Source organism: Episyrphus balteatus, chromosome 4 (genome assembly GCF_945859705.1).
Source record: "Episyrphus balteatus chromosome 4, idEpiBalt1.1, whole genome shotgun sequence".
NCBI lineage: Eukaryota > Metazoa > Arthropoda > Insecta > Diptera > Syrphidae > Episyrphus > Episyrphus balteatus.
Genome location: NC_079137.1, coordinates 8,318,149 through 8,341,469, shown reverse-complemented (window position 1 = coordinate 8,341,469; position 23,321 = coordinate 8,318,149). Strand labels below are relative to the sequence as shown.

Sequence of the window (23,321 nt, the reverse complement as noted above, 5' to 3'; positions counted from 1 at the left end):
TGAATAGATGATTTTTATACTAAAAGCAGCCTTTGACTCCTGTGAAAATGACTGTCCAAGAATTCCACGAAAAGTATCAGAATTGAAGATATTACCTTTCGATCCTGAAAGCTTACTAGCAACTCCAAGTGCTACCGATAGTAAAATTAACATAACTATTATTAAAATAAATCCATTTAAATAGAAAACAAAGGCAAAAACTTTATAAATTGGGATATTCGGTTCTACCGGCAACATTACACCCCAATCGAATATAATAAATGGATATGAATGCCATTCAATTGCAAATTGTGAAAGCATCATAACAGTATTTGTTATTTCAATAGTTCCATTGTAAATAAGTTTATATAAATCTTCACTAAACATTGATGTTTTAACATTCGAAATATCGAACTTTGCATTGTGTTTCTTGGCAAAGGAAGTGAAGATGTGACCCACATAACCACCAATAATTGTATCTCCTTTAGAATTTTCTGAAATAATCAATCCTGCTTGTTCTCCTCCGAAAAGAACTGGCAATTTTATTCCGTGAAGATTATGCATTCGTTCTGGAAAAACACTCGAATCTTCCTTTTTCCAGATAAATTCTTCAACTTTGAGATCATCGATATAATTGTAGTTGTAATAAGTTGAGGTTCTTGAGAAGTCTTGAAAAACAGCTAAAACATTCAGCATTTTATTCATCCAACAAAAATTGAAAATACTCTTCAGTTCCAAGTCATTTCTTGAGGAATTTTTCAGTACAAAAATCGTCTTACAGAAACGAAGATGTTGAAGATGTTTTAGAAGACGTTGAAGAAATAAATCAGTTTCGTCAAATTGAACAATAGTTAAAATGTTTTCGTTAAAATTTTCCCTAAGGTAAAATGAAGAATTTTCGGTTGAAAGAATCACTGGAATGCTGAGTGAAGATGAAAAGTCTTTTATTAATTGGTCATCAAAATTAGTGGAGATATGATCTTGAGATGATTTGTACAGAAAAACACTTTCGAAATGCTCAACTTCGTGCAAATTCTCGATGAAATTCAAAAACTTTGAGTTAAATTCAGCTTCTATTTGCAGGAATTCAGCACCAAAAAATGCAATGAAACCAACAAGACTGCGGGTTGTCTTCATTGTAATATTGAACTGAAAGAACAGTATTAAGCCTTTTCACTAGAGACTATTAGCTGAGTCTCTAATAATTGCTGATACCAAATCAATGTATTGGATTTCTATTGTATACAAGTAATTATTTTTAACAAGTCCCCCCTGTTGAATGTTAAATTATACACGTTTATATCTCTATTAACAGTTAAATATAGGCACGTTTGTGTGAAACTATTGAAATAGATTTCAATCAAATTGTTAGATTGCCAATAAAATGTCATTTGAACAATTATTTTCGACATTGATTGGGTGTGACAAATTAGAATTGTTTGAAAGTGTGATTTACACTTCCCCACAAAAAGCATTAGTTTATAGGTACTTTAGTTCTTTAAGAGGTTTTACAGATGCCTGAGAAATTGTCAGCAATTTTTTTTTTAAGCTTAATGGCTGGTTATCGCAAAATGTATAATTTTTTGACAGATTAATTTAAAAATGTCATCAATTTTGTTATGCTGAATTGCTGACATATTTTGTAAATCATGACCCATTTTGACAAATACATTAATATGCAAATACGTCCATTTTAAAAGCTGCACATAAGAGTATTCTGATTGAAAACCTGAACAAAAGTCGATTTTCTAAAAATCTAAAATTTGAATTAACTTCTTTTTTTTTTTGGTTAAGTGTGTGGCGTGACAAAACAAGTTCAATTTCCTTGAATTTTTCCGGTAATTTGTGGTTAGTTGGTGAGTATTGTTTGCAGATTGATTGTAAGCGGGTGCTTTTAAACATACAATTTTTAAATGGAAATTGCAGGTATTGAATAATAATTTTATTTTGTTTGTTCAAATGATAGTGGGAAGAGAGTCTACCACATACCGATATTTTTATTGCTTTTTTTTTAAGTCTAAGTATTTTGTTATAGTAAACCCTGAAATTCTGCTTCGATACATAGGTTTATAATAACATTGACTATTCTTTTGATATAATTTCAAAAATTTGCCTGCGAATTTTTACAATTACCTAATAAAATAATTTGCGTATAAAATCTCCACTTTCAGTAAAAAAAAATCACTTTACGTGAAAACGTCTTTTAAATCGATGAACCATTGCAGCATCCACAAAAAAATTTTCTCCCGTTCCACCTAAAAAACGCGACGTTGTAGAAAGTTGAATTTTTTTTTTAATCGATAAATAAAGGTATTGAAAATATTCTAGAAAATTTCAAAACCAAGTTTGACAAAGTAGTGATTATAGGTAAGGGAAATTTTTTTGACAATTTGAAAAATGTCATTCAAAAGACAGTGAAAGAAAAACTAGGAGTCTAATATGGATTTTTTTTAGTCTCTGCGTTTCGAAATAGGATAGTTTCTGAAAAACACATATTTTTTAAGGGGTATTTTGGGTGTTTTTTTATATTTAGCAATTTTTTGGAGAGTTTTGATTTAACTTTGCTAAGCATGCTAATAATATTACCTTATATTTGATATTTCACACTTAAGGGTACATTTACTACAAGCTACACAATGCTAAATAAAAAAAACTTCAGTGCAGATCTATTGCCTATGACCACGACCACCAGAGTGGGAAGTACCGTATTCTCAGTTTGAAATTTCGATATGGTTAGCTTTAAAAAATTCTTACTTTTTTTGTAGGCATCGTAGAAATATGATTGAAGCATCATATAAAAGGTGAAATAATAAGCTTTCAGATCATATAAAATTTATTGTAAATTGTCATATAAAAAAATGGATTTAATGGTGTTAGAAGATAGAAAAGATTGATTTTTTAGCTTTTTTTTATGAAAATTGATTTTGTTCAAAAAATTCTTCCTCTTTTTGTAGATGCTGTACAGACGTAGTTTATATGAATATTTTGAGCTGAAACAATAGGCTTTCAGAAGGTATAAAATTGATATAAAATGATTTTTTCACTTTTTTTTCATGAAAAATGATTGTTTTCAATAAATTATTCGTATACCTTTCACGTGTTTTAAAAATTTATGTATGGCTTTATTCTTTAGAAGAAATATTTAACTTTTTAATTGTGGAATTTTTTTTATAAGTTTTTTAATAAAAAAAAATTGATAGAATGAGAAAAGAAAAAAAAAGGTAGGTTTCAAAAAGTTTTTCTTTTTTTCTACAAAACATACAAATATAAATATTTAAGGTCTTAATATTTGGCTTAAGTATTTTACTTTAAGATTTATTATCTTATACATTTTTTTACAAGAAAGTTCACAAATAAAAAATTTTTAGATCATTTTTTTTAAACAAAAGCACACAACCTGTTTTCTGATGACGTTATCACGTAAAATCATCGTCCTAAAACCGACTTTACAGAAAACCACTTTTTTTTTACTATGGCACGTCTCAAGAACATAATGTTTTCAATTTTAATACTAATTTTTCATTTTCGATCAAAAGTATTAAAGTACAAATTTTAAGCATGATAAAACCTTTTTAGGACAGTTCACTAAACTACTAATATTTAATTCCAAAAACTTTACAAGTTCACATGTTTGGTTCCAAACTTTGTTTCTAAAACTCTAATTCTCAAACAATTAGTGCAGATTCCTCTGCAAAGCTTAAAAACTGAACTGTCAATCTGAATAAATTTCATAAAACTCTTTTTGAATACTATTTCAAAAAACAATAAAACAAAATTAAGTAAAAAAGAAACCCCATCGGATGTCATCGTTGTGTGTGTGTAGACGTCATTGTCATATTTAAGGGCGGATATTACAAAAATCTTGTCGCATTCAAACCAACCAATTGACCAGAATCGATGATCCATTTCCTTTGGCCATTTTTGGATTCTTACAACCGTAAAATCTCAATTTACAATTCATTCGAGAGAATATTTGAACAATATCTCTCCACTGCTGTGGAGGAGGAAAAAGAAAATCTTCCTTCCTTTCTATGGGGTTTGACAACGACGTCAACGACTACAAAAGCTCTATCCTTTCCAGAGAATTCATATAAGAACTCAAAATTCAATAAAACGACACTTTTAGGGGACAACGAGAATATTTTCTACCGCAGCACATCTTCCCCCTCTGGTGACCAACTTGAAAATTACTCCGAAATCGGTTTTGAAAATCATGGTTGGTATAAGTCTTTCGTTACTGATGGTGCCACTGCTGTTGTTACAGCTGGATTTCCCTTCTCGCAAAACGAAGAACTCTGAATGGAAATAACTTTGCATACAGTTTACAGCAACTACCACGACGACTATGACGACGGGACAAAATTGGCCCCAAATGCATTGTACACCATCAAAACAAAAAAGCCCAAACTATCGAAAAGTTTAACAAGCACACACACACACAAACCTAGCGCCAGGGTAGAATGGTCCTCGAGGTGCAATCATTTTTATTGGCTTATTTGGGAGAGAACTTTTCGTGGGGTATCACATCACAGAGGACCCCCTCGTTTTCGTATTGGAAAATACCATAATTTGCATAAACATGTTACACGGAAAAGGATTCATTGTTTCCTGCAAACTCGATTCAGGCAGAATAACATCCAAAAATATTCTCACAATAGGATACAATTACCAATCACAATCCACGCACACACACTCATGATTTAATAAATATTCTCAATGGTCTTTCTCATTCTCATCCTCGGCATTCTCTGTAACGGGTTTATAGACTCGAACAAAAGAAACGTCTGGTCCTGGAATATAACCCCCCTCTGGCGGACTGTCTGACAACCTCGAGTCCTTTTATATGGAACGATCGATTGGCGCAGGATGTGGAAAATTTACATTCTATCTCTAATGAATGATGGCGGTTGGTTGTCCGTCGTCGTCGGTAGGGGGAGTAGGCGGAAGTGGAATATTGGTGCAAAAAGGGACAAAAGGACGAAAAGTTCAGAATTCTAATTCAAATTTGCTACGAAAATCTGTCGGTGGATTATTTAAAATGCAAATAATAGGAGCAATGTAATCCACCCTAACCCCCACTTTTCTATATACTGTCTCGTGCCGCACACACCGCGTCTCCACAACCACACACACCGAGAGAGAAAGAGAATCCTTGCTGGGGTGAACTTTTTGATAGAGAAATCATATCCCAGTGCATAATTGCATTAGGAACTTTGATCCAGTGCACAGACGACGAACAGACAAATATCTACGAATAAAGACTTCTCTCTGTGTGTTAACGGGGGAGGGGGGGAGTAAGTTTGACAGAGGTAGGTACAGTTTGTGTCAATTTTGAAAATTGAAGTTTTGCATTGCACCGCACCAACCCTTTTATATGTGTTTCTCTCTTCCTAAAAACCCATTTTAACCTCCCATTTTCTATAGAGTAGAGGGCTCAAATAAATGGGATGTCTCATCCCAATGCTCTAGCTGCGAGAATATGACATTGAGGGTCCGTCCTTCTTCGGTTTTGGCTGTGTAAATTTATTTTTGGTTTTTAGTTGTAATTGAAGGTTCATGTTGAACCTTTTAGTAGAGTTTTCAAAATGAGATTTTCAAAATTTTTCAAGCAAACTAGATTTTATAAGTTAGTTTGTTGGGGTGCAATTAGTGTTTGTGCAAGTACTTACTTTGCTTCCTTTTTTATATGTATGTGTGAATGAGAGAGTTTTAAGTAACTGTCTATTTGAATGAAAGACTTCTTCGTTGATATCTGCAGCATGTTAAAGTGGTATTTTATTCTTTTAAAAATCTTTAGTGTTTTCAAGAACAATTTAGTAGAATTTGAAAACTCAAACACTTGGATTATTTGATTTGTTTTTTGCCTGAAAATAAAGAAAATTGTTGGTTATTTTAAAAATATTTATTTTATAATTAATTCTTAATTGTATTGTGAGGAGAGTGTGAGATATAATTGCAGCATGGATTTTCATAAAAAATAATTTTTCAATTTAACCTCTAATGCCTTATTTTTGTATTTGATTCAAAAATTCAGCATATACTAAAATGCATGTGATAAACACGAATCTGAAATCAGTTTTTCATTACATAAAAGTATTCACCTTTTACAGGTAAAAATAAGGAGACCGCCTGTAGGCGGGCTCAGGTCTTATCATGAAAAAAAAATAACACAGGTGTAACATAATGGGTTATTCAAAATATTTTATTTAAATGCTGAAAAATAAAGAAAATCAAGAATAAACCTAACGTTGATGAAAAGTCATAAAGCAAGACTTTGAGGTAGAATTACAGAGGTTTATTTTACATTTTGTGCAATATGCTTGCGTCTCCGATTTACATCCCGGTTGCTTGCAAGTTTTCTTACCATTGCGGTCCTGAAATATGCACCAGTGGCCAACATTATCATATCGAACTTCTGAAGTCGGAAAGTAAGACTTTTTTGATTTCGAAGGTGGTGGTATTGGTGATGACACTGGCCGGCCTCTAGGTTTCTTGGAATCGGTTGAAATTATGCACAAAGTCTCAGCTACTTCTGATCGAAAATTTGGAAGTTCAATGGTGACTTCCTTGTTTGACCTATGATAAAGGATATAAGCATTTACCATCGCCACATCCAATAGATGAAAAAAAATTCGATTTGTCCATTTCCTTGTTTTCATACGAATGTGATATCGACCTAGAAGACCATCCATTAGATCGACACCTCCCATATGTCGATTATACTCTTTTATAATAAATGGACAGTCAATTTCGATCTTCTGCTTCGTTTTTCTATCCCATCGTGAAGATGTGGAAGGTCCTGGGTTTGACATGTTTGATAAAAAAGGTTTAACACCGCAATAAGTAGATAAAAGTCGAACGCTCTTATTGTCCATCCACAAAACGCTGCTAATATCAATGCCGTTTACATTAGCAACGTATTCTTCCGAGTAACCTCGCTCAACTTTGCGCTTCGCCAGGTCCGCTTCGGTGGATAATTTTATATTTGGAACTCGATTTGATCGAACTGTTCCCAAACTATAAATTCCTCGACTTCTTAGGTATGTAAGAAGCCCTATTGACGTGTAAAAATTGTCAAAATATACAATATGATTTACGTCATCTGGAATATGTTTTGACAAGCGCACGACGACATTTGAAGATGCTCCAAGATCTGGTGCATTTACAGGCACCACATTATCTCCTGCACCTGAGTAAATCTCGCAAGCATACGAAAATCCCATACTATCACATAAAACGAACAGCTTAGTTCCCCATTTATGTGGTTTGGCTGGCATATATTGACGTGTAGGGTTACCTCCCATTTTTGTTGCACACATTTGTTCATCAACACAAAGCCGATGTAACATAGGAATAGACCCAAAACGTTCATTGAAATGATTTATCAATGGTCTTATTCGGTGTAATTTGTCGTATCCAGGCTGGCCCTTATGCACCATGGTAGAATTGTCGTTGAAATGGAGAAACTGACGTATTTGTTCGAACCTCATTCGAGTCATTGCATTTCGGATTGGTTCGAATGAATGTCTTCCCCAATAAGAACGAACATTTGGATATCGGTACACAGACATAAACATCATGATGCCGATGAACTGACGAATCTCTTGTTTGTTAGTAACAAACCGAGCTTCGATTTTCTGTTGACAAGCATATAAATTCATTTGGTCAACGAGGTGTTGATAGAAATCATCAGTCAAGAAGTATTGAAAAAAATCAAATGGTGTTTTCAGAGCTTTGACGTCATTTGGCAACTCTTTTTCACCCCGAAAAATGATTTCATTTACATGCACTTGCAAGTTTTTCTTCTTCCACATAATAGACCGGAACTCCTGAGCATCATTTCGCATGCAATTAAAGGGCCCAATAAATTGACCAGTTGTAGAAATATCGTTTTCGTTTCCTGGAACGTGGAGTAACACCATCAGATACAACACTACTGGAATTTGATTGCAATGTAGCAAGTGCAGCAGCAGACGTGGAAGGCAACGATGCAAAAGAGCTAAAATTCAGACTTGCAACTTCAGGATCCATCAATAATTCAGTTGAATTTAGATTGTTTTGTAAGCAATCGTCAATCAAAAACTCGTCTTCCGAACACATAAAATCTGGATCATCAAAATTATCATCTTCATCAAAATCTTCACCATCCGTATCTTCACTACTCGAAAAATATTCAACAAGGTCAGCTTTATCATCCTTCGTCTTAAAAAGATTCCTCAAAGATTTTCTCGACATATCTACATGAGAAACTTGGAATCAGTATATACTGGGGAGAAGAAAAAAATTACACTTAACTACCTGAGGCCGCCTCTAGGCGGGCTCCAAAAAAACACTCATGAACGACACAAAGAACGAAACAGCACATCACTTTTTTTCACAAATCAACAAAAAATAATTTATTTACTTACTCGTAATTTTTCCAATAGAAATTTACCAATATTAGATTTTTTTTTTTAATTTGAAAAACGAGGTTTTTAAAAAAATATTTATTTTACAAAAAATACCACTTTTTTAATTTCAATTGAATGTAAATCGCGAACAACAAGCGCAAAGAACTTGCAATAAAAAGCAATGCACAAAACAATATGTAATCTAGAGGTAAAGCCTAACAGATTATTGAAAAAACAAGAAACCGCTACCTTTGGCACTTGTTTAATTAAGACCGCCTTGAGGCGGGGTGAGGCATTAGAGGGTTAAAAAAAAAATGTTACACATACACCACAGTGACCCAATTCTATAATAGTTTATTATAACAAGGTTTTTTTTGAAAATTATTTTTTTTTTATCTTAGACACTAACGTTTAAAAAAAAGAACAAAAATGACATGCAGTATTTCAATATTTGAAGAAAAAAAAAAAATTTCGAAATCAAACAAACAGAAATGTCTAATGGGGGGTAAATACTTAGTGAATGACAAAATCTTTCACTAAAATTTTACCTGCTACTTTTCGAAGTACTGTATTTTGGTTAAAATGTTTACATTTTTAAAAGTTTAAACTTTTTAATTTGTTAACATAGTTATACTTTTACCCAAATATTCTGAAGCAGAGATCAGAAATAAATCTCAACCTTTTGAAAGGTTCCTTAATAACTCTAATTTGTCAATAAAGGTCATAAAATAACCTTTATTTTTAAAAAAGAAAAATTTCGGTATTTTTTTATGTTTCGGTCAACCAGTGAGATTTATCGCTGAGAGAAAAAAATAAATCTCATCTGTAAATGTATCAATTCCTAGAGACATGGGAGTGGTGCCATATGAAAGCTTATATTCTCAGCTACCCGATAGTGGTATAATCGGGTTTTTGGATTTTTTTTTTCAAAATCCCGAGAAAATCGCGTTTGAAAGTTAGGGTAAATTTTTTTTTCGAAAAATCCCCGAATCTTTGAACGCTCCTGGAAGCTAAACCGCTTGAGAGCAATTTTGGGGAGTGATGCCAAATGATAGCTTGTGTCATGGGCCTACGCTTTGAAGATTGTCAGATTTTTAAAAAATCATCTTCCATGTTAAACCGCCACATCCTTTTCATATTTATTTTTGCAATATAAAGACATTCTTGACATATTCGACATTTTCCTTTGAATTGACCATTTTTGATTTATTTTCAGCGAAAACGGTTAAAGGTTGACCTTTTCCATTTATTTTTTTTTTGTAAAAATTTCAACCATTGAGAGATATTTAAAAAAATAAATCTCAACCGATAACCTTTATTTTTGATTTTTAAAAATAAATCTCAAACCTTAACCGAAACTATTTAAAGTAATGTGGTAACTCTCAGAGAGAAACCGATTGAAAATAAAGGTTGACTGTTATTTCTGGTCTCTGTACTGAAGACATAAAATTTGACATATTTTTAATTAAATAAACCTGTTGAAGTGGCCTTTTATACAAATTTCGAAAACTCTGCCCTTTTCTTTCAAATAATGTACCTTATTTTTTTTTCACAAAAATTAATTTCGTAGCTCTTATGTTATAAGTCAATTTTTGTTTTAGTTTTAAGTTTTAAAATTCACTTCTCGTGGGTTTAAAATCCAAATTTTCAAAAAAGTTATGTTATGTTTTAGTTTTTTTTCCGATTTTTTTTTAAAGCTACAATTACTAAAATTCTCCATTGCACAGTGGGTACCCTTCCATACAAAATGTGGTTAAAAATAAAATGGTTATTTTAAATGTAAACTCCAAAATTTTTGGATTCCGTTTTTTTGCTTCTAAGTATAGTTTTTAATTTTGTATGTCTTTCTTGAGTTTGAGATTTTCTAAGAATATAAATTTCTCAAATTTGGGACAGTGTTATTTTTTTTTTACTTAATGTCATTCATTTTACATTTTCATTAAAATTTTTCTTGGAAAAAGATTTCAATTTGTATGTATTCTAATAAAATGTTAGTCAAATCAAATTAGGACATTTTATTTTTCTGCCACCCTGTATGACTCTAAAAAAGGAAAAACACGTTAAAAAACTATACCTACTGTTATATTGAAAGGTAGGACATTATTCTACATTTCAGTACCACTTTTGTAGGGGGAACTCGTAGGAATACCCAACTGAATCCCTAATTTAATGCAAACATAGGTAAAAAAAAAAATATAAATTGCTTCGCCTAGTAATTCTATTACATACAATAAGCAGGTAATAACTCCTTATATCTTAACTTTAAATTTATCAGTGAAACAAATTTAACAAAAAAGTTATACTTTTTTTTAAGGAATTTCATAAAAATGTAACAACAAATAATATTTTTTGTTTAATAATTACTTAATAAACCTTTGATATGATTTTGACCTAACATTTTCAAAAAAAAAAAACACAGCTCGTAGATATGCTTTGTTTTAAACAAATTTCAAAAACCCATTTTCAAAAAAAAAATAAATCCGATTTAATATTTTTAAAACAAATTCTTTAATTTAAAACATAGCTAAGCAAAACGTTTTCGTTCAAAAATTTTCATTGACATTGGCTGAACGGTTAACGAGAATGTCAAAAATCAAGAAATTAATAATTATTTATTTGAAAATATGTTTTTAACTATTATAATCTTTCAAAACATATTTATTAAAGAAAGGACCTTATTCAGCTTGAAACCTTACTTTTGAAACCCTATAATATAACTTGCATAAACTAATAAGTCGATAACGAAACCAAAAAAATTGACGGAATCGTATTTAATTTTACACAGTTGCGTTACACACAGCATTATCGTGTGGTGCCCGATTAAATTTCCAAACAGTTTGATTTTTAGAAACTAACCAGCTTAGTTTGTTCCCAGGAGATATCCTTTGTACATTAGAAGATTTACCATATTTCGTAAAATCAACTAATTTAAAATAGTATGGTCAATTTTTGTAATTTTAGACCTTTGTGAACCTTTGTTTAAATTGGTAGATCTACCATGACTTCGATCTTGAACAATAAAAAAAAATATACGGGACTGGTGCATTTTCTCGCCCATTGTTCTGCTTTGCCTAAACTCAGACAACAAAACTTTCGTAGCTCTAAACGAGATTAGTTATAGAATTATTATTTCTTCTTGGAAAATCTTAATGGCTCTAAAATCAAAAGCACCGGCAAGGACATTGAGACTATCAAACACTTCCTAACCACTAAAAAAGGATTGAAATAAATCCATTTCTAAGTTCCCAGAAACCTACACAGGAATCCAAGAAATGTTTTTAAAATTGGCTTAGAAAAGAGACTAAAAGTTTCAAGTTCATCCCGTCCTTCCAGTTTGACGAATACATACATATATTTTAAGTAAACAGGCTTAATAAAATTATAACAATCAAAGGACATAATATTTTTAATCAATTAACTTGAACTTTATAAAAATAATAATTGGAATTTACCCAAAATCCAAAAAACCATCAAACTTAGCAGATCATCATGCTGCTGTAGTTCCTTCTTGAGCTTCCTTCCAAAGATTCAAAACAATTTCCAACAAAATTGGTATTTCCTTCTCTGAAAATTGTCCCAAAGCAGCCTCCAGTAATTTCCTATTCGGATTACAACTTTCCATTTGCGTTTCCATGGCAAACATTTCTGCCGAATAATTAAACTGATGCCAATGCAGATACTCCATAATTAACTGATTCACTAATATAGTCCTTGTATCTTGTTCCTTATTATTCTCGTCGTCGTCTCCATTGGGTTTTTGTCTTCTCTCATGACAATCAGCTTTATCACCATTACCACGCATCATTTCAACTAAACGATGTTGCAATTGACATTTGATATCATCCAATACACCTTGACTTTGAAAATGCTGACGAATAGTCTTGCAAAGTTGGGATTCTTTGTCGGAGAGTTTGTCGGACATTTTTTGCAAAAAAATTGATTCAAAATTAAAATAAAAACTGAAAATTCTTTCCAAAACTCCTTTGTTTTTGAAGAAAAAAAAAACAAAAAAAAAAGTGAAAAACAACTCAATTATCTCAAAGTATTCAATAAAAGTCGCAAAATTCAATATCATCAACCTCTAAACGGGTCCTGTTGTGAGGAACAGGAAGTCTTTAAGAATTTCTGGAATGGCACGATATGAGCAGACATTTTCCATTTGGCAGAAAAACTTTTTAATAAGAAGTCGTTCGTTTTCTTTGGTCGTTGTTTTTGGAATTGGAGTTGGAGTCTTCTTCCAAACCTGTGAAGGTAACCTAGCCAGGGGCTGATTTTGGGAATGCAAAGGCCCTGAGGGAAAAGTGTGCCCTTTTTCTTTTGATTTTGTGTAAATGACTAAAAACTACAAGTGTCATTCAGAAATGAGAGCACGAAATCCTTAAAAAACTTCAAGACCTTCCTTGACACACTCCGGCCCTTGCCTTAAGAGAAATAAGGAAATTATTAAGGAAAGTTGAATTACCTTTACACCCTCTGTGAAGGTGTGTTACACCAGGCTAGGACCAATATTGTTTGAGAAGGGGGAAGAGAGAACTTCTTAGGAGTAAGGCAATTAAGTTTTGAAACGAGATGGAAATGTGTATGCTACACACCTTTGTGTGCTCAAACAAACACCCACCATGTGCACAGAGCCTTGTGGAACTTATGGCACACAGGCTTAGGTACCTACTTGGGATGTGTGTTCTTCGTTATTCGTCCTTTTTTTTTGTTCTTTTTGTTTGTTTGGATGATGTTAAGGAAGAAGTGGATGCAAAAAAAAAAAAAAACTTTCTCCTCGCATCTTTTTCGGTATCACTTACAAAATTTATTATCCTTAATGGAATTTCGAAAATTTTTTCTTACGAGAGTTATTTTTTCTCTCTCTCTCTCCAACTTTAACTGAACTAGAAGACGGTATATCGCCTTAAGTTGTTCGCCAGAACAAAAAAAAAAAAGAATTTTCGTCCTGTTTTTTTTTGTAAGAGTAAATAGAAAAAAAAAACAAACTTGGATAGGATATCGCTTAAGTGGAAGATAATCACGCAAATTAAAAATAGAAATTAAGAGTTTTCTTATTTTTTTTTTCTTCCTTGTGTGTGTGAATATAACCCCCGAATCTTTACTCCAAAGTCCAAGAGAAGGAGATAAAAGGTATAAACTCGTTAAGTTAAAAATGTTGACTAAGATCGCTATATACCTTTACCGAATCTAAAAAGGAAGTTTTGTGTCCTTTTAGCGTTTTTGGAAGTAACGTTTTTTTGCGTTTGGATAAAAGTTTTCAGACGAATTGAAACTTACCTACAATGTTCTTCTTTTTTTTTCTTCATTTCTTTGACTGTGTGTGTATTTTAAACTTTTAAAATTTGTTAATCAACTGTCAAACGATGATAAGAGGTGGATTTAGAGACGCCAAAGTTTTTTTTGCGAGAAAAGTTTCGTTTCGTTTCATTTTTTTTTTTTTTTTTGTTTTTCAATAAGGAGTTCAAAAAAAAGGTATGGTCGTAATGGTATAAATGAGCATCAGAGATATCTTTAATTTGCATTAAGACACAGAGAGATAGAGTGATGATTTTTCGTTGTAATAAGCAAAGTTTTGTTGAGTTCAAAGGTCAACATTGAGAAAAGAGAATAAGAGAGTGAGATAAAACTTTCACTTTACTTCAATCAGTTTATTTGAGTTTTTTGTTTAATTACCAAAAAAAGCTAATGATTGATGGCAGTTTTGAAGTTAAAGAAATTTGTCGTTTTAATGAGTTGAGAGTGGCTAAGAGAAATAGTACAAACCTTTAAGATAAACTTTTTTCTTAAGAATTGTTAAAGTCCAGCAATAGCTAAAGTGGAATACTGTTAATGTCGTCTGTAGGATACATCAAGAAATATAACTGCGTAGTTATTTTCAAACTGAAAAGCTTCAATTTGTATGTGTTGTGGAACGTATTAGTTTATTATATCCAAGCACAAAATTCTTGACTGCTGCAGTACACATCAATTAACAACTTTTTAACAATTTTTGTTATCGAAAAATATACATTTTAGAGTGTTGTGGAACGTATTGTTTTATAGTTTCAAAATAGGTACAAAGTTTTTGGTCGAAATAGAACACTACAAGAAGCAAAAATTCTTGAAGATTTTTTATGAAAGACATCAATTTTCTTGTGTTGTGGACTGTGGAACGTATTTAATTGCATTTGCGTTTCAGTCGCAAATTATCAAGTTTTATGTTTTGTGGATTGTGGAACGTAAACTTTTATCACAATTTTCAATTTTCTTGTGTTGTGGACTGTGGAACGTATTTAATTATATTTTCCTATCAATCGAAACTATCAATTTTTTGTTTTGTGGATTTTGGAACGTAAGCGTTTTTCACAATTTTCTTCTATTGTGGACTGAGGAACGTATTTAATTACATATATTTTACTAAAATCCACACTAGAAAACCCCAAGAAACATAACTTCTTGAAGTTTTATTTTAATCGAGGGTTATCATTTTTTTGTGGATTATGGAACGTATTCACTGTGAATTGTGGAACGTATTATTTACTAGCCCGAAATTGGTTTTGGAACACCAGAGTTTTTGTTGCTGTTTTTTTTTTTTCAATTAAATTTTTTGTTTTTTTTTTTGTGGGTTGTGGAACATGTTAATTTATTATTTCCGAGCAAAAAATTTCGTCCACTGTAGGATGTATCAAAAAATACATCTACGTAATTATTTTAAACATCACTTTGATGTGCTGTAAATTGTGGAACATATTAATTGATAATTTCCTTGCGCTCTAGAACATTTCAAGAAACATAACTCCTTTTTCTACGAATAACATCAATTTTTGTATGTTGTGTAGTGTGGAATGTATTAATTTATTTTTTAGTATTTTTCAAGGTCATTAATCATCAAGAACCATAAATTCTATAAAAAAATTTGAAACATAATAATTTTGCGGTGTTGTGGATTGTGAAACGTAGCCATTATTCCCACCATAATGTTCCTGACCGCAGTCGAACACATCAAGAAACATTACTTCTTCACGATTTTTTTTATTGAAAGACATCAATTTTCACGTGTTTTGGATTGTGGAAGGCATTTGTACATAATTTTCTTGCCCAAAGTTCTTGTCCGCTATGTTCAAGGGTTGTGGAACGTATTTATTTATTTTTTGCTATTCGTCTGCTTTATAGCACATCAAGAAACATAATTTCTATAAGATTTTTTTGTATTGAAACCTAGTATTTTTGACGTGTTGTGGATTGTGGAACGTATTCATTTAGTTCTCAATTAAAAATGATTAAATTTTGTTAATTTTTTTTAATTTAAAAAATAAAGTTAAGCAAGAATGGCCCAAATCATTAGTGATGCAGGCGCACATTTTACAGTAACCCAAAAGTTATTATTTACACGCACAGAAAAACCAAAAAACCATTGTAGTTCATTAAACAGAAAAACTTCAATTTTGTTATGTTTTATTAAAAATATAAACAATATCTCCACAAAAAAAAAGCTCCCAGTCTACCACAAAAAAAAAGTATACATTTTCCACAAAACTACCCGCATTTTAAATTCGGATCCAAATCCATTTTAATGCCAAAGGTAAACCGATTACTTGGGACACACAACAGCAGGCTTAGTCCGAACCCACACGGGATATGTGACATTGTCCTGACAAAAAAATAAAATAAAAATAAATTCGAAATGAAACGAAACATAATTCGAAAATAAAATCGATAAAAAAAACCCCCAATGAAGGTCAAATTGACCACCCTATTTCCCAAACCCTTTGACAACCTACAAAATACAATACAATCCACATTGAACACCCACCTGTAGTACATAAAACCAACAGACATATCCGAATCGACCATGCCACGAACCGTGGCATCCTGGAACTCCCACTGATAGCACACAGTAGCAATGGCCTTGCGGGTGTTCCTGTTGAATGCCAATGAGCTGCCCATCTGAATGGACGGGTGAACCCGTTGCCAGTAACTCACATCGAATCCCTGTCGTGAGACAGTCAATGCCGACGAATACCGATGTCGTGCGTACCTACATCCAAACGAACACACACACACACATGGAAAGAGAGGATTTGTGGAACATATTATTCACAGAAAAAGATGTGTGCGTTGTTCAATGTTTATGCAAATCTCGTATATTTTAGAGAGACAACATCAAAAAAAACCTACCTCATTGCCAAAGCTATATCACCCTTCATGTGTTTCGGTTGATTCCATTCGACCAGCACTTCGCCACCCAAGGCCAGATGGTTTGTGACGCTTCGCAACACGGAAAAAGTGCACCGACCCCGATCCTTGGAGGGATTGTAGAGATTTACCGTGTACGTGCTACTCGGACTATGCACCTCGGCCGTAAATGTTCTGTCGAAGAGAGCTTTTGATTTTTGAAATGCTGCCCCAAGGCGAACACTCTGCCACGGATAGTACACGAATCCAATATTCGATGACAAAGAGCTTGGATTTATGTCGGCATGAATCATTGGAGTCTCCTGTGTGTGTACATGATGGTGGTTGGAAAATGAAAACATATTTGGTTTTTGGGGAAATATTTTTCTCTTCTTAGTTCTTACCAAAACATCAGCATGATTTCGAGTGCAATAGACTCCACCGATACGAAAGCCTGAAGGCCTAGTGTGACTTAGAATCCAATTTAATTCGATGGTCTTTTCGGGAGCCAAACTGTTGCGGTAGCCTAGTTCGACTCCATCAAAGAACTTGGGCATTATTTGATGTGTGCGACTGTGTAGGTCTTCGATGTTGCCTGGATTTGGATATTCCGTTCGGCCAGGATTCACAAAATAGCTTGGTGGGAAACGAGGGAAGCATTTTCGGGGACACCATTCACATTTCATTGTTTAGAAAATGTTTTTTATTTTTTTGTTTTAAAATCTTCTGTCATGTTTTTAGTTTTTTTTTTATAGGAATTTGAATTTTTTGAGAGTCTTTTTGAATTTTCAGGGCAAAGTGGTTTTGATTTTTAATTTGGAAGAAAACTCGTTTAATGAAGCCTTGAGCTGGGTAATTTTTTAGAACTTTTTCGACATTTTTCTTTGTTCGTCAGTGCAGATATCTTCCGGGAATACAGGCAACCTAAATTTCATTCTTTTCTCTCAGAAACTGTCTAACTTAGGCGAATAACAGGTAGGTTTTGTTCAAATTGGGGCTTGTTTGAAACCACCATTTTAAAGCACGTCTTAGACAAAAACTTGCTGACCTGCCCGAAGCAACAAATTTCCGATTATGCAATAATCAATTTTGCTCTATGCTCTATGCTCTATGCTCTATGTTCTATGCTCTATGCTCTATGGTCTATGCTCTTTGCTCTATGCTCTATGCTCTATGCTCTATGCTCTTTGCTCTATGCTCTATGCTCTATGCTCTATGCTCCATGCTCCATGCTCTATGCTCTATGCTCTATGCTCTATGCTCTATGCTCTATGCTCTATGCTCTATGCTCTATGCTCTATGCTCTATGCTCTATGCTCTTTGCTCTATGCTCTATGCTCTATGCTCTATGCTCTATGCTCTATGCTCTATGCTCTATGATCTATGCTCTATGCTCTATGCTCTATGCTCTTTGCTCTATGCTCTATGCTCTATGATCTATGCTCTATGCTCTATGCTCTTTGCTCTATGCTCTATGCTCTATGCTCTATGATCCATGCTCTATGCTCTATGCTCTATGCTCTATGCTCTATGCTCTATGCTCTATGATCCATGCTCTATGCTCTATGCTCTATGCTCTATGCTCTATGCTCTATGCTCTATGCTCTATGCTCTATGATCTATGCTCTATGCTCTATGCTCTATGCTCTATGCTCTATGCTCTATGCTCTATGCTCTATGCTCTATGCTCTATGCTCCATGCTCTATGATCTTAGCTTGTCATCGGATCAAATTCCAACCTGATCAATATCATACATTTTGACTTAAAAATTACTGTTTTTTTTTAGAATTTGAGTAGGGTTGCCAAGGTCGTTTTGGTTTTTAAGATATCCGACAGTTTTTGAATACAAAATTGTGTCAACTGGCCTTTTACTATATAAAAACTCATACTTTTTTGTCGAAAAAATATTTTTTTTCATTTCGATAGGGTTACCATATTTCTAGATTTACGTTCTTTCAATGGTTTGAAATTGTTTTACGCTATCTGAGATTTCTTTTTGCATCATAAACATTTCTTTGTTTGACAAAATTGCAAAGAAACTACCAACATAGTTATGTATGTACCTAAATTTTTTTTTTCGTTCAAAAAGGGTTGCCACGTAAGAGTTCTCGATTTAAAAGTCCTATTTTTTTTTAGTTTGAGTAGCAACTTATCTCTCATTTTACATCAATTTTAACATCAAACCTCAAGTAAAGATGTTATGTCATTCGCTGACAACAATTTTAGGTATTGAGTTGAACATGAGTCCTTTAAACATTGTATAAGACATGTTAAAGTAGCTTTAACTTGTATAAAAATGATTAATTTCCTTCTCATTTACACACAAAATTCCACATAAAATTATTTCAATTCTCTCAAGTTTGAGTTAAATTCCTGATGATGGCGTTTGTATTGCATGTAAATTTAACGTTTGATGTTACATTTGTCATTAATTTATTATGCATTCTGATCAAAACAGATTAATTTGGTTTGGCGGCCATTGTGAATTTTGTGGCGTGTGATAGAGATGATGGTTGTAGTATGGCGGTCGGGGGGGTATTGTTTGTGCTTTTGTGTCTCAAGCGGGGTTATAGTGCGGTATTTTGGTATTTTGCATCGGCATCTTGTACCTAACGGTGATGGTGGTGGTGAATAGTTTACATTAAGGTTTAGGTTAAGAGGTAAATTTGCAAGACATTGTCAAAGTAAACACATACACACATTCACATATACATAGATTGTACACATAATATGACAGACTAATTACAGAATGTTTGCCACACTGCACTCACTGGTATACTGTCATGCCAAACGTGTGCTGTTATGCCAAACTCACGTCAAACTAATTAATTTGTTAGAATTAATAAATTGACAATGCGAATGCAATGCATTGCTGTTGCTTCTGTGGATATAGCTATTGTGAATGGCTTAAGTGAAAACGGCGAAACATGCCTTTGTGTCAAAATGTCAAGACGGGAATTGCGGAATGCTAAATAATTAGTTTGTCAACAATATAGGTTAGGAATGGTGTATGTAAGCTATCACAATAACAATAACCTATCAGGTAGGTGCATCAGGAAGGTGTTTAGGTAGGTATACAAAATAGTTGTAATATAATTTGTATATGATTGGAATTCAATGTGATTGATTGGTATGGACACAAATTACTTGGTAATATGTGTAGGTACTTGTCTTTGATGCATTTAGGATGTTTTTTTGTTCGGTACAAGTGGGGGCATTTCGAAGTGAATTCCTAAATATAATTGGAGATTTCAAGGAAAAAAATCCTAAAATCCTAGAAAACATGAAATATTGATAGTTATATTGTTGTACATACTTACATTCCACAACATGTAATTTGAGTTGTTATAAATACCTACATTCACTAGTTTTGAGATTGTTTAGTTTCAATTACACATTTCTCCGATTATTCAATTGTTTTTTGATCATAAATTGTTTGTGGATATTATTAAATTTTCATTTTTTTGATAGTAGCTATAAAACAAAAACACAAACATTTTTTTCATTTAATAAGATACTATTGAATAAATAGTGTAACGAATTTTATTTCAATTTCAGAACTGCAAAAGCTCTAAAAAAATGGGTTCCACAAAATATCCCACTTTAAATATCCACAATCCACAGTAACCGAAACAACATGAATGTTTGACATCTATCAATTTATAATTTTTGTTTCAAAATATATCTAAATTTCATATGTGTTGTGCTCCGATACAATTTTCAGAAACGATTATAAATACGTTCCACAAACCACAAAATACGATTAATAAGCGAAAAAGAATAAAAAGGTTAATTCAAATTGGCATTCTAACATCAAAATGCCAAAATAGCAACTTAATTTTTTCTCAAATAAACAAAAAAATACGTTCCACAATCCACAATACAAGGGATTCAGTGTTGTTGATGTTTCCTACCATATACTTTAATGCTTCTGAACATGTTCTATCCCATTCACCCCAAACTTACATCTTAAACTGCCCAAGTACTCAAGAATTCTGCCTGCGATACAAAAACAAAAAAAAAAATGTTACCAAAAAACTTGTACAAACTATCACAATCCCAGTCCCTCAACTTTAACATTCTCTTCTTCCTTCCGTATAGAAAAAAAAATCACACAGAAATCCACCATTATGTCTTACACAAAAATTAATTTCATTAAAATTAACCAAAAACTTTGTTTGCCTCTGAAATTCACAAAAGACTCAAAACCTACCTATATTCTATATAACGAAGACCAAACTAATCTACGCTGTGTTACCTTCATCTCTTACCTCAACTTTATACAACAATCCATAAAGAAAGTTGTATAAGAAGATTCAAAAGTAACAAAAACTTCCAACAACTATTCTCGCCATTAATTCCCAGAATTATGATTCTCTATTCATTCGGGAAATTTTCCTATCCCCCTCTTCCCAGGATAAAAAAAAAACTCTCAAACTTGCCTGCCTGCAAGAGAAATAGAGTTTTTGAGCTTTGTGCTGTGCCTCAGGAGATTCTTTGTGTGTAGGATGCTGCTGTGATGCAGAGGAAAATTTATATTTTTTTTTTTTGTATTTTTGTTCAAGTATTTTGTTTTGGGGAAAAAAAAAAAGAAATGCCCTTCCGGTTAATTTATGGCTATCGGAGTACTTTCCGGCAAATATACGCTTAATTTGTGAGAAACAAACAAAATATAAACAATTTTACTAATTTGGCGGCTCTGCGATGCGGCAAACTTTTCTTCTCTCTCTCTACAAAGAAAAAAGCATTAAACTTCTATCCAATATTCGTCTGCATGAGCTCAGAGTCGGATTGGAAGCAGCAATGCAAAGAACATTAATAGGCCTCATGCTTTCGTATCAAAACTCCTGATTTTAAGTGAAATAAGTTGGGAAATCTTTATAGTAAAAATTTTGCAAAGCAATTAATTTAGTTAATCGCTTATAAATAAATGAATGCAAAATATCAATTTCGCAAAGCAAATAGTTTGCGAAACATCGCAAATATAGTTGCGAAATAATCAAATCGCAAGCGAACATTTACACTCATGGAGCAAATACTCTTCCCAAAAACCTTACCCTAGCATTAATGTATATTTTCAAAAATTTTTTTTTTGCGAAATCTCCCAAATGCACGCGAAACTTGAATATTGCAAACAAAAATAGTTTTCAAGTTTCGCTTCATTCCGAAAAAATGTATTAAGAGAACCGAATTATCTTGTCAATCAATGGCTCAACTAGAATCACATGCATTTTTAAAAGCAATCACAATTTTTTTTCGCAAGCTTAAAATTTTCAAAAACAAAAAAAAACACAAGTCATTTATAAATTTTCGCAAAACCTATAAAACATTTTGAACAATTTGCAAACTCTTTGCAAGTTTAAGAAGAAAATAGTAAAAATAGCACTCATATATCTTAGGTCTCGGTTACGAAAATTTTAAAACGGCTGCGAAGTTTTAATTTTGCGATTTAATTAAGTTGAAAATACTTAAGCAGAATTGCTTAAGCTTCACAAGCTCCTAGCAAGTTGTCTGACTCCAAAAAATCATACGCAGATTATGTGACCAATCTATTCAGTTGCAAAATCGCAAAACTGCACACGAAGCGCATTCATTTTTTCAGTTTTTAATACCTGACGCAGCATGTTTTTAAAAAGTTGCAAAATGTTCCCTATTTCTGGGTTACAAAATCTCCTTTTATTTCATAAAAATCTTTTTGCGAAATATTTAAAATGGTTGCAAAGCATAAATTTCGCAAAAATAAAAGTTTGCAAAATGTGCTACCTTTGATAAATTCGCCAACATTCGTAAATGCAAGCAAAAATTTCATCAAAAATTCTTATAATAATCGACTTTTTGCATTGCGAAGTATACTACTCTCCCAGACCTCACTTAAATCCAACCCTGTTCAGCCCTACAGCTGTCTCTGCTGAAGTATACCAAATGTTGCCAATAAACGAAGGCCAGTTATTTTCGCTCGAAATACAAGTATACTGTGCCTCAAAATGTCGCCAACTATGACAGGTTTCTCAGCGGGTGAGACACAGCCAGCAAGCAGTAAACGGTTGCAGAGTATAGATTGAAAATTTGTTTGTTAGAGGAGGTGCTGAGGGAGAAAATAACTTAATTTATTATTTGGCAGTGTGATCCCCTAGAACTTTTAAAAGTACCTATACACGAAATGGCGCAACGCATTGCGCGCGAAGTTCCGTTCCGCCGTTATGGATATTTAGAAGACGACAAGACGTTGAATGGTGGCAGTGGAAATGGTGGTAGCGGCTTTTCTTCTGAATCTCCACATTAAGTGTGTGAGAAGAATGGTTTGACGTTGGGCGCCATATGCTAGTCTAACCGAATGACGACAAGGACAAAGTTATATTATGATTCGCTCGAATATAACATAAAGTTCGCTGATGGTGTTGGGGCAAATTGTTTTACAAAAACATTTCGCGACAGGTGAAACGCACTTTAACGTTAAGTTTTGCTTGTTTTTATTTATACAGGAGACCCTAAAGTCTCCGTTTCTCTCTCTTTTTTGTTGTCGTGTGTTGTGAATTTTTGGGAGAAAGATGACAAACTTCCTTCTGCTTAAAACTCAAAGGGAACTTGTGTGTGTTTTGTTTTCTTTTTTTTTTTTTTGGAAACCCTCGACATCTGTGTTTGTGTTTTCACATGAATTCTGTTGTGGCAGCTATCACAGAGAAAAGTTGTTCAAGAAGTTTTGTTTAGGTTGTATACCGTTTTTGGTATACCTCCATACCTACTAAAGGCAAAAAAGGGTTGTATATTTACCACTTTAAGCTCAAATTTTTTAAGCA

The 23,321-nt window shown here is 32.9% G+C and overlaps 4 protein-coding genes across 4 annotated transcripts in view; all 4 read right to left on the bottom strand.

Moving 5' to 3' along the window:
* LOC129919442 (uncharacterized) overlaps window positions 1-23,321 on the bottom strand; it is a 472,931-nt gene that overhangs the window by 152,768 nt on the left and 296,842 nt on the right. The window lies entirely within an intron of this gene.
* On the bottom strand, window positions 5,725-12,361 carry LOC129919444 (uncharacterized). The gene is made up of 2 exons (XM_056000318.1): window positions 11,822-12,361; window positions 5,725-5,843 (listed from the first exon to the last, which is right to left on the bottom strand). The coding sequence occupies exon 1, from the start codon at window positions 12,289-12,291 to the stop codon at window positions 11,857-11,859; it is 435 nt and encodes a 144-aa protein (XP_055856293.1). The 5' UTR covers window positions 12,292-12,361; the 3' UTR covers window positions 5,725-5,843; window positions 11,822-11,856.
* Window positions 5,981-7,859, bottom strand: LOC129919439 (piggyBac transposable element-derived protein 3-like). The gene has a single exon (XM_056000313.1). The coding sequence runs from the start codon at window positions 7,824-7,826 to the stop codon at window positions 6,222-6,224; it is 1,605 nt and encodes a 534-aa protein (XP_055856288.1). The 5' UTR covers window positions 7,827-7,859; the 3' UTR covers window positions 5,981-6,221.
* Window positions 15,807-17,303, bottom strand: LOC129919441 (mitochondrial import receptor subunit TOM40 homolog 2). Its single transcript, XM_056000315.1, has 4 exons — window positions 16,928-17,303; window positions 16,527-16,846; window positions 16,162-16,386; window positions 15,807-15,999 (listed from the first exon to the last, which is right to left on the bottom strand). The coding sequence occupies exons 1-4, from the start codon at window positions 17,207-17,209 to the stop codon at window positions 15,885-15,887; spliced, it is 942 nt and encodes a 313-aa protein (XP_055856290.1). The 5' UTR covers window positions 17,210-17,303; the 3' UTR covers window positions 15,807-15,884.